Source organism: Zootoca vivipara, chromosome Z (assembly GCF_963506605.1).
Source record: "Zootoca vivipara chromosome Z, rZooViv1.1, whole genome shotgun sequence".
In the NCBI taxonomy this organism is placed as follows: Eukaryota; Metazoa; Chordata; class Lepidosauria; order Squamata; family Lacertidae; genus Zootoca; species Zootoca vivipara.
Window position 1 is genome coordinate 2,020,748 of NC_083294.1, and position 17,366 is coordinate 2,038,113.

General features: G+C 46.7%; 1 protein-coding gene across 3 annotated transcripts in view; it reads left to right on the forward strand.

Annotated features, from left to right (window-relative positions):
- SLC27A4 (solute carrier family 27 member 4) overlaps window positions 1-17,366 on the forward strand; it is a 39,526-nt gene that overhangs the window by 11,954 nt on the left and 10,206 nt on the right. For all 3 annotated transcript variants that reach the window (XM_035133359.2, XM_035133358.2, XM_035133360.2), the window contains 10 exons: window positions 1,055-1,449; window positions 2,135-2,293; window positions 5,475-5,544; window positions 5,917-6,008; window positions 6,591-6,700; window positions 7,731-7,940; window positions 8,082-8,208; window positions 10,719-10,856; window positions 12,843-13,007; window positions 16,687-16,833. In XM_035133359.2, the coding sequence (XP_034989250.1) occupies window positions 1,055-1,449; window positions 2,135-2,293; window positions 5,475-5,544; window positions 5,917-6,008; window positions 6,591-6,700; window positions 7,731-7,940; window positions 8,082-8,208; window positions 10,719-10,856; window positions 12,843-13,007; window positions 16,687-16,833 (1,613 nt within the window). The remainder of the gene's footprint in view (window positions 1-1,054; window positions 1,450-2,134; window positions 2,294-5,474; window positions 5,545-5,916; window positions 6,009-6,590; window positions 6,701-7,730; window positions 7,941-8,081; window positions 8,209-10,718; window positions 10,857-12,842; window positions 13,008-16,686; window positions 16,834-17,366) is intronic.

Below are 17,366 nucleotides of genomic sequence, written 5' to 3' on the forward strand. Positions count from 1 at the left end.
CAGTTTTTAACTCTGTGAGTAGATCGCAGTCTCTTGGGAGTTGGCCACCCCTAGGCAATACTGAAGTAGGTGGGCCAATATTTTGACTTGAACCTAGCAGCTTCCCATTTGGGGAGGGCTGTAGCTTAGCAGTGGAACACCTGCTATGCATGTGGAAGGTCCCAGGCTGAGCCCCCTGTGCCATCACCCTGTCGCAGGTGATGAGAGAGCCCCCACCCCCAGTCCTGCAGCTTGGCTGGATGGTGTCACCTGGTATAAGGCATCCCTCCTGTGCCTACAGTCAGCCCCGTGTGGAAATTCTGTGACTGAGTGCTGAGGAGGCAGCAGGCTGAATGTGTAGGTGGGGCTTTGCAATAAGGGCGAGTTTAGGAGGGGGCTGAATCTGGGATGTTTGCGAAACCCTCTTCCATGAAATGCATCCTGGTTCTTGTTCAGTTGAACACGCCTACAGGCTGGATGGAGACTCAGTGGCATGAGATTGCCACACTGTCAAGAGTGTTTCAATGAAGACAACAAGTGGGTGGGTGGTTCCTCCCCATTCCCTTGGGATGAGCTGGCCAACTGGAATCATGGCATCTCTGCCCTTGGTCAGGCCCCACCTGGAGTCCTATGTCCAGCTCTGGGCGCCACAGTTGAAGAAGGATATTGACAAGCTGGAAGGCGTGCCGAGGACGGCAAACAAGATTATGGATAAAGGGCTTGAAAACCTAGCCTTATGAGGAGCGGTTGAGGGAGCTTGGAGGAGCCTGAGAGGAGATATGAGAGCCATCTTCAAATATCTGAAAGGCTGCATTTTTGCTGCTCCAGAGGCTAGTACCGCCCAAACCAATTAATTCCAAATACAAGGAAGGAGAACTTTGTGAGGGTGAGAGCCGTTCAATAGTGGAGCAGATTCCCTCGGAAGGTGATGGACTCTCTTTCATTGTATATTTTAAAGCGTAGGTTGGATGACCACCAGTCAAGGATTGGTTAGCGATGAGTCCCACCCAACTCTACACCTCTATGATTCTGTCTCCCGGAGGAAGCCTTACTTGTGCCTTCTTCTCCTTGCCAGGACTGGATACGTTGTCCTCATGACTCGGTTGAAGGTTTGGTGGTACGTGAAGCACAAATACACAGTCCCGAAGCTCTTCCAGCAGACGGCACGCAAGCACCCAGGAAAAGCAGCCCTGATTTTCCAGGGGACAGGCGAGACTTGGACCTTCCAAGACCTGGAGAACTACTCCAACCAGGTGGCCAACTTCCTGCATGAAAGAGGCTTCCGCTCTGGGGATGTCATCGCCCTGTTCATGGAATCCCGCAACCAGTATGTTGGTCTCTGGCTCGGCATGGCCAAGATCGGTGTGGAGGCTGCCCTCCTCAACTCTAATGTGCGGCAGGATTCGCTCCTTCACTGCATCAACATCTCGCACTCAAAGGCCGTCGTGTTTGGAAGCGAGTTGGCTGATGGTGAGAGGAGGTGGGAGAGAAGCCAGGGGTAGGAAGCAGAGCAGAAAGTAGGCATAAGAGCAGGTGTATATGGTGTATATTTGAAAAAGAGACTAGGGGACCTATGCCCCTCCAGCTTTTGTTGGACTCCAACACCCCTCAGCCCCAGGCCAGCATGACCAGTGTTCAGGGATAATGGAGTTCAGCTCCTCTATTTCTGGTTCATGTCAAAGCCACATGTGTCTATTCATAAGCCCATTCTGTCCCGTTTCTGCATTAATCTTAGATATATTTTTTAAAGAGTCTGCACAGAACTACGCATTCTGTACTGACGTACACATTTCTAAACATAGCTATACAACCAATCAGTCATTTATTATATGGTCAGAAACCTGCTAAAGAAGAGCCTAGAAAGAACAGATGAGGATTCAAACATATGATTGCACATATTTTAAAAATATACTCTTTGATGCACTTATTTGTCCTAAAATATTCACACTGCACACATTTTTTGAGCCAAGACCTCCAGATGTTGCTGGACTCGTGATGTCCATCAGCAATGACTGGAGGGCCACAGTTTCCCAATCCCTGGTGTAGAATATGAACCATTGTGAAGACCTGCAGCTGTAGATCCATGCGCCACTGTGGCAGAGAAGGGTTTGTGTTCTCTGTGCTTTTACTTCTAACACCTGTTCTCCCTTTCTAGCCTTGCGGGAAGTGCAGCCTTCCCTTGGGAAGTCCATTCACCTCTTCTGTTCTGGTGACTGGAAAGCGGAAAGCACGCTGCGCGGCTCAGAACATCTGGACCCTTTGATTGAAAAAGCATCTCGCCAGCCACCAAGTCCCCCAGACAAGGGATTCCTAGGTAGGCACAGGCAGCGGGTAGGGACCATTTTTCATGGCATGTTCCTTTGAAATTGCTGCCACCTTCTCATTCTCTTTTGCCTACTCTTTTGCCTAAACAGGCAGCCCTGTTTAGGGAAGTTTTTAATGTTTAATGCTGCATTGTGTTTTTAATATTTGATTGGGAGCCGCCCAGAGTGGTATAAATAATATATTGTTGTTATTATTATTATTGATTCTTGAGAGACGCATTAACAAAGAAAGCTTGGGTTTATTATATGAAATGAAAATGATGGAATGCATGAATTCTGTTTCAGACTGTAAAATTACAATTTAAGCAGGCAACAAATCCTACCACACACAAACACCTAAAGAGTGTAAGAATCTATACCTACTCTCAAAAGCCTACAGAAGTGATCACGGCAATTTTGCTAGCAGGGCTTACACCAGGCATCCCCAAACTTCGGCCCTCCAGATGTTTTGGACTACAATTCCCATCTTCCCCGACCACTGGTCCTGTTAGCTAGGGATCATGGGAGTTGTAGGCCAAAACATCTGGAGGGCCACAGGTTGGGGATGCCTGGCTTACACTAATAACATAAGCAGCTAGATTCATTGTGCTTTTAAATTTATCCCAGAATTTCCTGCCTGCATCTCACCTCCCTGTCTTGCAAAAAGTGTTTGAATTAAAAACCATGCTAGTGAGTTGTGACTGAACTGACTTATCTTTTGTCTGCTCTCTGCCTTTCCATCACCAGGAGTTTGAGTAGACTTTGCTGACAGCTTGATTTACATGTGTTGACCTTTACAAGGTGTGAGGAACTCAGGATATGCCTGAATGGCTTCAGGACACTTTTTGAATTGCAGAAGCCCCCGCCTTTCTAGCCTTTACTGGCAGCCGCATTTGGCCAAAAGGCATGGAGGCCACCTGTGAACATTATTCCCTCCCAGCTTTCTCCGCTCTGATCGCTTGGGACAATGATAAAATCCGTAAATGGATTCTAGATAGGGACGAGGCGCTGGACCTGGCCCTATCTAATGCGGCCAACCTATCCACGTGGTATCCTCGCGTGAAGGCAGCAAGAACTATGGCTCACTATTTGAGGGACCTGACGAACCCTTCACAAAGAAGCGCCTTCACACTTGCCCGCTTCCATTCCATTCCCACAGCATTTTTACAGGGTATATTTTCCAACACTCCCCCCCCCCCCGATCTCCGACTCTGCCCGTGCAACAAGGGAAAGATAGAAGATTTTATCCATTTTTTCTTTCACTGCCCCCTATACAACGCAATAAGACCAAGGCTCCTCATACTAATTCCTTCGCTTATCGCCTTGGAAGATGACCGCATGAAATTTCTATTGGTGGACATTAACCCCAGGGTTAGGGACCTAGGTGGCACTGTGGGTTAAACCACAGAGTCTGATCAGAAGGTTGGCGGTTCGAATCCCTGCAATGGGGTGAGCTCCCGTTGCTCGGTCCCAGCTCCTGCCAACCTAGCAGTTCGAAAGCACGTCAAAGTGCAAGTAGATAAATAGGGACCTCTCCGGCGGGAAGGTAAACGGCATTTCCGTGCGCTGCTCTGGTTTCGCCAGAAGCAGCTTAGTCCTGTTGGCCACATGATCCGGAAGCTGTGTGCGGACAAACGCCGGCTCCCTCGGCCTATAGAGCGAGATGAGCGCCGCAACCCCAGAGTCGGACATGACTGGACCTGATGGTTAGGGGGCCCTTTACCTTTAACCCCAGGGTTACCCACAGAGTGGCCATTTATATCTTGCAGGCCCTGAAACTCAGAGCTCTCTCGACTGGCTAATTCTCTCTAGACGCAGATTTCACTAAACATTCTCCAATGGACAAAACACACATGATGCATCCTAGTTTTTACCAAATTCTGTTTTATATCGCATGTTTTTATATCTGATGTTTTGTAAGTGCTTTTGATACATGCTCTGTATAATAGCAATAGGTTACCGCTAGGATTTTTTATGTGCTATGTGCTATGGCCAACCGGCTAATGCAATAAAATTTTTGATTTGATTTGACTTTTTGAATTGAGGCTAGTATCAGGCTTATACTGAGGTCAAGCAAGGTTCATGATGGAGAATCTCATGTCATATTTAAGTTAGCATGTCAACCTTTATACTTGTGCTATGATCTACAGAGATAAACCATATAATAAGTTCAGATTGACACACACAGCTGTTCACATCAGTGTTCAGTTTAAGTCGCCACACCAAAACAGCTTATTATTTATATGGGGGTTGGTGAAGCACCTTGATGAAGCACAGGGACCCAGGTGGCGCTGTGGGTTAAACCACAGAGTCTAGGGCTTGCTGACCAGAATGTTGGCAGTTCAAATCCCTGCAACGGGGTGAGCTTCCATTGCTCAGTCCCTGCTCCTGCCAACCTAGCAGTTCGAAAGCATGTCAAAGTGTGAGTAGATCAATAGGTACCGCTCCGGCGGGAAGATAAACGGCGTTTCCGTGCGTTGCTCTGGTTCGCCAGAAGTGGCTTTGTCATGCTGTCCACATGACCTGGAAAAGCTGTCTGCGGACAAACGCGGCTCCCTCAGCTATAGAGCGAGATGAGCGCCGCAACCCCAGAGTCGGACACGACTGGACCTGATGGTCAGGGGCCCCTTTACCTGGTGAAGCATCTGTTTTGCATGTAGATGATCCCAGGTTCCATCTCACTTACAGGCAGGGCTGGCGAAAGGTATGGACCAATGTCTTGCAAATTTATAAACTGCTTTGCAGCAGTTTATTTCATAAATGACTGTGTCACAACTCAGGGAAAGCCTTCTTAAACAGAAACATCTTCTGTAGGCAGGCACCTAAAGATCACAACATTGAGTGCCTGTCTAATTTTGGCTGGTAATTAGGCTCCTTAAAAACAGAGCTAGGGAACGTGCAGCCTGCAAATTTCATGTGGTTGGTGAGGAGAAGCAAATGACGAGAGAGAGTGTGGCAGAAATACAGTAAAGGGGTGCTCTGCCCACCTTATGGCTGGCCTGCCCACAGCTGGCCTGCGGCCCCTGGCAGACCACCCCCAAGGGAATGTGGCCTCCCCCTGCCTCTGACAGGAAAAAGGGTTCCCTGCCACAGAATGAAGCCTGGCACTGAAGTTCTGCTTTTTCACGGAACACCAATGCCACTAGATAGCAAAGGTGACCCTGAATCTTTCAACTTCCTTTTGCCTTGCAGATAGATTGTTCTACATCTATACTTCAGGCACAACTGGGCTGCCCAAAGCTGCAATCATTGTCCACTGCAGGTGAGCAAAATTGTGAGGCATCCCTCTGCTGTGTGGTCGGGGTGAGGAGACTCCCAGTCGATCTTGTTTTGTGTTACTCAACTTCTCGAAGAAAACAGGACTAAGTTTATTATAAACCCAAATCCAAAACAGCAGGTTGAAAGCATACTGTGCATATTTACTCAGAAGTAAGCTTAGGGTGCACAGGACAGGCTGTGTGGTGCCCCTACCTCATGGCCCCACCCCCAAAAAGCTCCTGAAACCTGAGGCAATTGAAAGTAGCTACCCTATCTCCTCTCCTCCAGGCTAAACATTCTCAACTCCCTCAGCTGTTCCTCATAAGGCTTGGTTTCCAGGCAAATACTGATCTCTCTCTTTGGTCTCCCAATCCAGGTATTTCCGGATGGCAACCCTGGTGTTCAACGGCTTCCGCATGCGACAGAACGATGTGGTCTATGACTGCCTCCCCTTATACCACGCAGCAGGTAACTCCAGCACGTTTAACCTTTCAGTCTTTTCCAGTGACTTACCTTCAACCCAACCCATCTGCTTCACTTTTGTGATGGCAATATTGTTGCTGAACAGTGAACAAAACGTCCAGATGAAACGAAGGGAATTCATAGAAACACAGGATTCTGTGTTACACTGAGTCAAACCGTTGGTCTATCAAGAGCAGCAGCAGCAGCATTTCAGACAAGAGCCTATCCCAGCCCCACCCAAAGGTGCTGGGGATTGAACTTGGGACCTTCTGCCTTCAGAATCTGTGTCCTACCCACCATTCTGTACACCTGTTATTATTTAGAGGGAGGAAGTTCCAGGGTTCTGGAGTGACCCACCGGATGTGATTCTCTAGGTGCCATTCCCAGGTGATTTCCCCCACCCAGGCACTGACTTGGCTTGCTGGATTCTTCCCTTCCCAAGATCACATCCTGGGGTCTTGTGTAGATTGGGTCTGAGCCAAACTGAGAACAGCAAAGTCTTGCTTCTCATAAACTGGCCAGTCACCATTTTAGTTCCAGATTTCCTGCTGGCTAAACTGGGTTTCCCTCTCAATTCTTCCCTTCTAGGTAACATTGTTGGGGTTGGCCAATGCCTCCTGCATGGGATGACGGTCGTGATCAGGAAGAAATTCTCAGCTTCTAACTTCTGGGAAGACTGTGTGAAATACAACTGTACGGTGAGGCAGGGCCGAGACCATGACTGTGCGGGTGGGCCAAAGAGGAGATCCATCGTATTGTAGACTTGGAAGGGACCCCCAAGGGTTATCTAGTTCTATCCCCTGCAATGCAGGTTTCACAGCTAAAGAATGCCTGACAGATGGCCTTCCAACCTCCTCCTCCTCCTCATCATCATCTCATAAACACCATAATAAATGCATGTGTGTGTATTTTTATATAACAAACAGAAAAACACCAGACAAAGCAACAAATTCCTCCCAAAGGCAAACACATAGCAGCACATTTTCAAAGCACCTTAAGAGTCAGGGGATTGACTCAGTAGCTGGAACACCAAGAACCTGTAAGGTGGATGGCGAGTTGGAGATTTTTCATCTCATGCAGACAAAGAATTCCAAGGCTGGAAGGTGGCAGCACAAGAACAGGGCCCTTTTGTGGAAGGCTCTCCAGGAACCTTCATTACATATTTATAGGCTCCAGATGAAAACATTCCTCTTAAACTAGGCTTTGTGTGGATTAAATGATCGATGGACTTTTAAGGGGTTGCCTTCTCCAAGTCTTATTTCCAGAGCTGAATACATTTCATTTAACATCCGGTGCCTAAAAAGGTGGGAGAGACATGAACTAAAACATTAACTCTTTGAGAGGAGGGACAGGGTACAGATTTGTCAGGGGCCCACGTGAGAATCAAGGCTATCATTTCAAAGGTTGTTGTTGTTTAGTTGTTTAGTCGTGTCCGACTCTTTGTGACCCCATGGACCATAGCACGCCAGGCACTCCTGTCTTGCACTGCTTCCCGCAGTTTGGTCAGACTCATGTTGGTTGCTTCGAGAACACTGTCCAATCATCTCGTCCTTTGTTGTCCCCTTCTCCTTGTGCCCTCAATCTTTCCCAACATCAGGGTCTTTTCCAGGGAGTCTTCTCTTCTCATGAGAAAGGTAGAAGACTGTATAGCTGCCAAATGTAGGTACCTCGTGCCATGCATCTCATTTTGTTCCTGACTACTTCTTCTTCCTCTATTGCTGCCATCAGATCGTACAGTATATTGGGGAGATTTGTCGGTACTTGTTGAACCAGCCATCTCAAGAGGTAGAGAGGAAGCACCGGGTCCGGATGGCTTTGGGCAATGGCCTGCGGGCTTCCATCTGGAAGGAGTTCACTGAGCGCTTCGGCATCCCCCAGATAGCTGAGTTTTACGGAGCCACCGAATGCAACTGCAGTGTGGGCAACTTTGACAACAAGGTAAGAGCCACCTTCTTGCTGAAGGTATTGCTAGGTGTTTGCCCAGAGTGCCTGAGCCCTGGCTTTTGGCCCTGGGCCCCAGACCTCCTGCCCCTTATCCCTTTGCTTCCGTGGTAACCTCCAAAATTTTCTCCTCTGCAGCTGGGGGCTTGTGGCTTCAATAGCAGGATCCTTCCCAACATTTACCCCATCAACCTAGTCCGAGTGAATGAGGAAACTATGGAGCTGATCCGGGGACCTGACGGGCTCTGTATACGGTGCAAACCAGGTGAGGCTGGGTAGGGTGGAGAGCAGCTGGGGAATCCTTGAATGAGAATAGGAGGGAGAGGGCTGGGCACTGTGTTGCTAACATCCATGTGGCATGGAAGCTTGAGAGGGAGCAGAGCCAGGGGGTTCTGCAGCAGGAGATGAGGGACCTCAAAACCCAGCAAAGGTTCAGAGGAGCCTGGGAGACTTGCATAGACACTGCCTCTTCTTTCTAGTCCTCTACTGGGTCACTGCTAGCAGCTGGATCCTCTCCCTTGTAAAATCCAAGCAGAACCCCAATGGGCTCCCAGCAGCTCTGGCCTTTCTGCTGCCCCCTTTGCCTTGGAGTGCAGAGCAGATGCAGACATCCTTCCAAATCTTCTGGATTTTGCAGTGTAGGTCTCCGGCCAAATAACTGGTACAGGAATGCAGACGCTGGACTGAAATGCTCGTTAAAATGCACACACAGTAGTAGTGAAAAAAACATTTGAAGTTATCTTAAGTTTAGGGGGAGAATGGTTTACTTTATTTCATATAATAAGTATGGTGATTGATTTATTTATTTTTAAAGGAAACCTTAAAGCGGATAGGGGGGCGGGGCGGGTGGTTGGTTGCATCTGCGAGTAGGAGCTTGTCAGCGGTGATTTTGTTGCTGATTGGTGGCTGCGTCAAGTGTTGCTTTGGATTGGCTGCTGGTGCGGAAATAGGGTGGGTGATTGGTTGCTGCGGCAAGGGTTTAGGCAAACACCCCCCCCCCCAGTTTTCTTAAATTTGTGTCCCAAAAAATAGGGGGCGTCTTATACACGGGAAAATATGTTATATATAGACATACAATTTAGTCTGAAGTTTGTCCACCTTTACACTAGAGGGCAGTCTAGCACCACACAGGAAGAGGGAAACCTGTTTTTCCCCCCGGCCAAATTAGCTCTTGAGTGCCTTACAGTTGGCCAGGCATTGATGAACTTTATAAATGAAGATAGTCCAATCTAGGCACTACATTCTTTCTGGGGAACAATGAGTGATATCAACAAAGTACTTTTATATTTAAGCAGCTGGAGCTTTAACAGCTTTAAGGCGTTATATGAATAAATACCTTGTTTTAATCTGTCATGATTTTATGTCTTAATTCTGAGTGAACATACAGAGGATTTTGCTGTTAGTTGAGTCATCTACTCATCAACTGAGCTTAATTCAAAGCTTGGGAATCCTTTTAAAGAAAGATGTTTCCAGCACTTCTGATGACTGTTTGTTTGTGTATGAGCCCACATGCCCAGTACAGATCTTTGTGGCTCTAATCAAAATAATGTTCTTAGGTCGTCCCTCTTTTCTCCCAGCTCCCAATGTGGTGATGGAATCATTTTAATTTTGACCGAAGTATGAGGGAAAGGATCAAATACAGCCCTTTTCATAGAACCATAGAATTGTAGAGTTGGGAGGGAGAACAAGGGTCATCTAGTCCAACCCCCCCACCACCACCCAGTAATCTTTTTGCCCAACGTGGGGCTCAAACTCATGACCCTGAGATTAAGAGTCTCATGCTTTACTCCCTGAGATTTGCCATGGTCTGTTATTTTTCCTACATTTCCAGTTACGATTGCCTCCCTAATGCAATTTAGTGGGGAGGGGGGGAGAGAAAATAAATGGATATAAAACCAATACTATACTATTTGTAAAGGGAGAGGTTAAACTGATAAGAGTTTATTCCTAGAGAAAGGATGCAGACCATAGAGAAGGAAATGGCTAGAGTAATCTGCATATGTCATAGCCAGCCCCAAAATACACCGAGCAATGGGTCGTCTGTACCTGGAGAAATTGCAGTTCATCAAGTTAAAAAGTAAAAGTGGGATTTTCTGAGCTGTGTGAAGACAGAAGTTGTGCAGGGAAAACATGAGAAGGGGATATTGTGCTCAGAGAGTTTTGCCAAGTGATGTTAATCCTTCATAGATAGCTGGCCCTGATGAATACTTGAGGTTCCCTACCCCTATGGTTGTAATTCATGGGCAATCATTTAATTTTATCCTGATTCCAATTTTTAAGTTGTATTTTAATTAATTGTTTGATTGTGTTTTAATGTATTTGATATGGGATGTTAGCTGCCCTGAGCCTGGTCTTGGCCAGGGAGGGCGGGGTATAAATAAAAGTTTACTCACCTCATGCATGAAAGCTTCTGTTAATCTTTAAGGGGAAACAAGACACTTAGTTGTTCTTATTATAAATAGAAGGAAAATATATTTTTTCATGAGGCCACTGGGGGCTGGTCAGTGCATGGATAGATGACTGCCTGGGATCCAGAATGGAAGAAATGTGGGATATGAGAACTTATTTTGCCTACCCCTGCAGCTTAATCATTTGTCCCTGTCATCTCGGTCCAATGCTTTGGAGTGCAGCTGGAAGATACTGTGGAGCAAAACTCAGGGAACGTGTGTGCCTTTTCCCATGACATTGTTGCTCTGCCAAATGCCTCTTCTGCCTCCTCTTGCATTGCTATTACAATACATGGCGGCCATGTAAGGTGTCCCTCTCTGCCCACAGGAGAGCCAGGCCAGCTGGTTGGGCGCATTGTCCAGAGCGATCCTTTGCAGCGCTTTGATGGCTACTTGAACAATGAGGCCAACAATAAGAAGGTTGCCCGCGATGTCTTCACCCAAGGCGACTGTGCCTATCTCACAGGTGAGGCCCTCCTCCTCACCTTCTTCCAGGTAGTAAGACCATTTGCCTGCCTAACACCAACCCATCTGCCCACACTTACTGGCACTGACTTCTCAGGGTCTCTTGCAGCCCTGCCTGGAGGTGCCAAGGATTGAATCTGGGACCTTCTGCATGCAAAGCAGGTGCTCTGCCGCCAAGCCACATCCTCCCCCCCCCCATAGCACCAGGAGCTGCCTTATACTGAATCAGGATATTGGGACATTGTCTTCACCAAATTGCCAGTGGAATCCATTGACTTTTCCGTTCAGTTGGCCATTGTGTTCTCCATTAAGCCTTCTGAACTTGGTGCTTTCCATACATTTTATTTCTTTCAAAAATTATTAAAGAAGTGTAGAACAATTGACAAATAGGAGGAAATAACCCAAGGCAGGATTATTATTTTTTAAAGAATAGGCAGCTCCCATCAGCCTCCATCAACCTGGCCAGATGGTCAGGAACAGCAGGAATTGTAGCCAAAGAAATACTGTATTTTTCCGTGTACAACTTTGGGCAATCTCCCCACGAAAGGCTCAGAGTTGTTCTGTTTGATGTTTAAAATACTGATTTCTAATTTGGGTTCAAAAAATTAGGGATTGTCTTATATATGGGGGCGTCTTATACATGGAAATATACGGGTATCTGGTGAGCACCAAGTTGGGGATAAGTGTCCCAGTTTGGCCATCATGGGCCAACTCTTTTTTTCCCTTCCATGGACAAGAACAGAGGATCAGAACGCTCTTTTGGATTTTGCAAGGGGGCCTGCAACAAAACATTGCAGTGTGAAGAGCTCCTACTCTTCCAATCCTTTCTCCCTCCGTCCTGGTTTCGTTTGTATCCACCACCGATGTGGCATGAAACACACTCAGTCCTTGTTGGACTGTTTTTTGGGGTGGAAGGGTCATCTGTTCATTGCCCCCCCCCAAGAGCCTGTTGATACCTTATGGATGGTGTTCTTTAGGTTTTATAAGCAACAACACTCACCTCTGAATATTGGAAATAGAAAGAGTGTTTTTTAAAAATTACCTGGAAGTGACTTCCTTGTTCCAACAGTTCCATTGGCTACCAGTCTGCTTCCGGGCACCATCAAATTGCTGGTTATGACATATAAAGTCCCACACAGGTTAGACCCAGGCTAGCTGAAAGACTGTATTCACTCATACGGACCTGCCTGGTTTTTGAGATCTTCAAGAGAGGCCCTTCCCTCAGTCCTGTCACCCTCACAGGTACACTTGGTGGGGACCTGGGAGAGGGCCTTCTCAGTGGTGGCTGCTCCCAGACTCTGGAACTCCCTCCCTAGAGAAGCCAGACTGGCTCCCTCCTTGCTGTGCTTCTGCCGGCAAGTGAAGCCCTTCCTATTCCAACAGCCCTTTGGGAATTGATGGCTTTTGAGGAAAGGGCTGGTGCCGTGTTGATTTTATTGCTACTGTCTGTGTTTTTAAGGCATTTTTATATACTATTTTATTCCCATTAGGATCTAGTTACATTTTAACGATTCTCTTTTCTGTGTTTTTAGCTTGATCTATTTTATCTGTGTAAGCATGCCTTGAGTCCTGGACTGGGAAAAAGCTGGGATATAAACTTCTTCTCCTTCTTCTTCTTCTTCTTCTTCTTCTTCTTCTTCTTCTTCTTCTTCTTCTTCTTCTTCTTCTTCTTCTTCTTCTTCTTCTCCTCCTCCTCCTCCTCCTCCTCCTCCTCCTCCTCCTCCTCCTCCTCCTCCTCCTCCTCCTCCTCCTCCTCCTCCTCCTCCTCCTCCTCCTCCTCCTCCTCCTCCTCCTCCTTCTTCTTCTTCTTCTTCTTCTTCTTCTTCTTCTTCTTCTTCTTCTTCTTCTTCTTCTTCTTCTTCTTCTTCTTCCAATAATAACTGTTGGGTGCTATAGTGATAAAGGCGTAGGTGGCAAAGGACTACACTCTCATCTTACTGTGGGGTCCTTTTCTCTCTCTCCCCCCCCCCCCAATGCTTCCCTTTAGGTGATGTGCTGATCATGGACGAGTTGGGCTACATGTTCTTCCGGGACCGCACAGGAGACACTTTCCGCTGGAAGGGTGAGAACGTCTCCACGACGGAGGTGGAGGGGATGCTCAGTCGCATCCTAAACATGACAGACGTTGTGGTCTACGGGGTGGAAGTTCCAGGTAATGGCTGGCAAGCTTTTCTGGGTTCTCCTCCAATGTTGCCCTTCCCTTTTCCTGCAGGGCAGAAAGTTGATTACTATAGACTGGTAGTTCACTGGACTGTTTGAGGCAGATCAGCAAGAGTTTCTGACTCCAAGCTGTCTAAAATAGCACCAAGTAAAAACTCCACCCCATCCCCTATATTTAGCCTGTTAGAATCCCAAACATGTGGGCACTCTGGTGCAGATTTGTAGTTTTACAGAGAGCCCGATTGGATGAATGGCTCATATAGTGCTGTAGATAATTGGTAGCACCAGAGCTACCAATTTGATTCGTTTTTCATTGGCACCATTTTGGTTCCATAACTATTGGCACTCACTGCCTGTGTTGGCTATTAAGGGGAGTGATGTGGAGTCATCTCAGTACATGGCTTACAGTACAGTACAGTAGGCTTCCTCCTGAGCTGACAATGGTACGTCTGGCTCCATTCCTTCAAGCAACTGGATCCCAGTGGCTTTGAGACACTTTTAGAAAGCTAAAGTTGATCCCACAAGCTGTAAGTCTGCGTATACCAGTCTTGGTGCTGTGAGGATCACAGTCCTGTTTGTTTCCAGCCCCAGATATTCAATGTGGTGTTTTGTTATAATCTTTACAGCTCCAAACCAGGGACAAGGAACATGCAGCCTTCCCAGATGCTTTTGGGCTCTCATAATCTCTGACCAGCACGGCTAATAGTCAAGAATGATGGGATTTGTAGTCTAACAACACCTGGCAAGCCAGAAGAGTTCTATCCCTCTGCTAAATGTTCTGGGCCCAATATATTTCAGGGAATGCCTTCAACCTCATGAATTTCATGGGAATGTCTTCAACCTACCCCTGGCTAGTGGTAAAATAATTTGTGGATGAATCAAACTCCCGCAGCCACTTGTCAACTAGAAGATTTCATGCTGTGATATTTTGGATTGATGGAACAGCGTGGCTTAGAAAAAGGGGGAATGGCAGTGCGGTCCTTGCTTAAGTAGAGGTCTGTGGTCCCTACTTTTAAATTTATTTGGAAGTGCTGGTGCAAACCTTTAAAGCCCTTCCTAACCTACGAGCAGACTGCCTCAGGGATCACCTCTTCCCCATTTGCTCTGGCGATACAATGGGCAGCTATGAGAGATGGAGCATTTTCGCTGGTGGTGCTGTAGATCAGCCCTTGTGGTCCCTGGTCTAAAAAGGTCCTGATAGTCACTATGGACACATCCACACCCTACATTTACAGCAGTATCATACCACTTTAAAGAGTTGTGGGCTTCCCCAAAGCTGGGGTGAAATTAGACTTTATTTCACCCAGGCCCAAGACCCAAGACCCAGCTTGGCATCCCCAAATGTGCATTTGTGCGTGTGTGTGTGTGTGTGTGCGCGCACACACACACACACAGGCTGGGATGCCCAATGGTGACCCTCTGGAAGCGTCACCCAGGGCAAAATCCCTGACTAGTCCCCACCCCAACCCCATAGCTGCAAAAAAGCATCCTGGGAACTCCTGAATGTTGTTAGGCAGCCCCCATTCCCCTCTGTGGGGAATTTCTAGGAACTGTGGCAATGTGAAGGGGAATAAGGATCTCTTAACAACCCATAGCTCCTAGGATTCTTTGGGAGAAGCCATGACTGTTTAAACTGGTGTGATAGTGCTTTAATTAGATGGTGCAGGCACACTTGTTCAGAGTCATCTTCAAACAATTGTGGAAAGAACCATTTTGAAGGAGTTGCTGTTATTTATTGCCCAATATTGGAAGGTCAGCGGTTCGAATCCCCACGACGGGGTGAGCTCCCGTTGCTCAGTCCCTCCTCCTGCCAACCTAGCAGTTCGAAAGCACGTCAAAGTGCAAGTAGATAAATAGGTACTGCTCCGGCGGGAAGGTAAACGGCGTTTCCGTGCGCTGCTCTGGTTTACCAGAAGTGGCTTAGTCATGCTGGCCATGACCTGGAAAAGCTGTCTGTGGGCAAATGTTCCTCCCTCAGCCTATAGAGCGAGATGAGCACCGCAACCCCAGAGTCGTCCACGACTAGACCTAACGGTCAGGGGTACCTTTACCTTTATTGACAATTAAAATAGTTTTTTCCCCTGTTCAGGACAGGGTGGGATAGCAGGCAGCAAGGTATGTGTGAGGAGAATTGAGGCAGAGAAGGAACCAGTCGTGAGCTATGCCCGTCTTGATTTTTCTCACAAGAACTTCAGCGGGGGGGGGGGCATGCATTTCTACTCAAATTCTCACACCACCGTTACTTTCTACTTGAATTATTTATCTTTCTTGCATGAGCATGGGTTTTAGACTGTGCCTTCATGTTTTAACTGATTTTATTACTTAAAATTAAAAGTGTAAGCCATGGGAACAGGAAAATGATTTGATGTTGTGCAAAGTATGAGATTTCAGCAGGCAGAACAATGCAGTGTGGGATGTGATTCCTCAGTGGACTTGTGTTCCTTGCAGCAATGCAGAATTTTGTATGCATTCAGTTTTCGTAATGCAGTTGCATTTGGGAGTCAGCTATAAGTCTGAGATTTGCAGTTCAGTTATGCAGTTCAGTTTATTTGCCTACTTCTGCTGAGGTTACTGAATTATTTTTGTCTTTTGCACAGTCAGGACAGATAAAGGATTTTGGATGACTTTTTCTTTCTTTTTTGTTTTAGCTTTGTAAAAAATAAAATAGAAAAGCGTATTAGATAAAACAGAAGGTGAAACATGAGCAGAGTTACCAGGAATTAAATATATGTATCTGCTTCCATGTGAAATAGCTTTAAGCAGCACTGGATTTAGGGTGGTGCAGGCACTTATGGCACACAGGGTGCTGAGCTGAGGGAGCAAAACTTTTTGGCCTCACTCAGGGTGCCAAACTACCAAAGATTACCAAAGTAATACCTCTGGTATTAAGGTATCTGTGTGTGGCTGTGGCCCTGCCCACTTTTGGCTGTGCTTCTGCCCAGTAATGGAACTCTTAACAGTTTCCACCAGGATAACAGCTAACAGTTTCCCACTGTGAACAGCCAATGAAGCTGGACATTGGAATATTGAGGGTGGATAAAAGAAAGTATTTTGAATTATAGTGCTGGAGGAGACTCTTGAGAGTCCAATGGACTGCAAGAAGATCAAACCTATCCATTCTGAAGGAAATCAGCCCTGAGTGCTCACTGGAAGGACAGATCCTGAAGCTGAGGCTCCAATACTTTGGCCACCTCATGAGAAGAGAAGAATCCTTGGAAAAGAGCCTGATGTTGGGAAAGATGGAGGGCACTAGGAGAAGGGGACGGCAGAGGACAAGATGGTTGGACAGTGTTCTCGAAGCTACGAACATGAGTTTGACCAAACTGCGGGAGGCAGTGGAAGACAGGAGTGCCTGGCGTGCTCTGGTCCATGGGGTCACGAAGAGTCGGACACAACTGAATGACTAAACAACAACAAAAGAAAGTACTTCTTTACACAGCACAAAATTAAACTCTGGAACTTGCTCCCCAGGAGGGCAGTGATGCCACCAACGTGGGTGGGAAGATGAGGAGAGGGCCTGCTGCTTTGCAATGGCTCTGCTTTGCCTCCATGGTCAGAGGCAGCAATGGTTCTGAACACAAGTTGCTGGAAGCCACAGGAGAGGAGAGGGCTCTAGAAACTCTATGAGAGTAGCTCTAGAAACCTCAGTGTGTGTTTTTTGTGTGTCCTAGGTTCTGAAGGGAAGGCTGGGATGGCAGCAGTTGTGGATCCAGACCAGTCCTGTGACTTGGAGAGCTTTGCAGAGGATATGAAGAAGGCGCTGCCTGCTTATGCCCGACCTGTTTTCCTGCGTCTGCTTCCGGAAGTGCACAAGACAAGTGAGTCTCCTTGACAGAGATACGTAAGAGGCTTTAATCTGATTGTGAAATGTGGAGTTTTTCCTGCAACGTTTTTCAGAAGCCACATCAGTGTGAAATCCGTCTGTAAGTAAATTGCACCCACAGAAAAGGAGACTCTTGTCTGCTCCACATGTGAGCAGTTAATACTTTTCTGGAATGTACTTCAGCAGAAATGCATTTATTTAATACAATTTCTAACAAATGAGCCGCAATATGGCTTGTGTCAGATGAACCTAGGTCATGGTTTGAAGGAAGAAAATTTCTAAATTTTCTGACAAATTATGATAATTCAACAACACAATATGAAGGACAAGTCTGGAGAATGTAATATAATATATTGCAGTGCATTGCAATGTACTTACTATTTCATTTATTTATCTTGTTTAATATAATACTAACAATAATATCCTTCACACAACGCTAAAACAGAGAGGCAACAAATTAGGAATTAAATAAAATACCAGATTAAAAGAAAGAGAGATAGAGAGAGTCTGTAAAAGCAGATTTAAAAG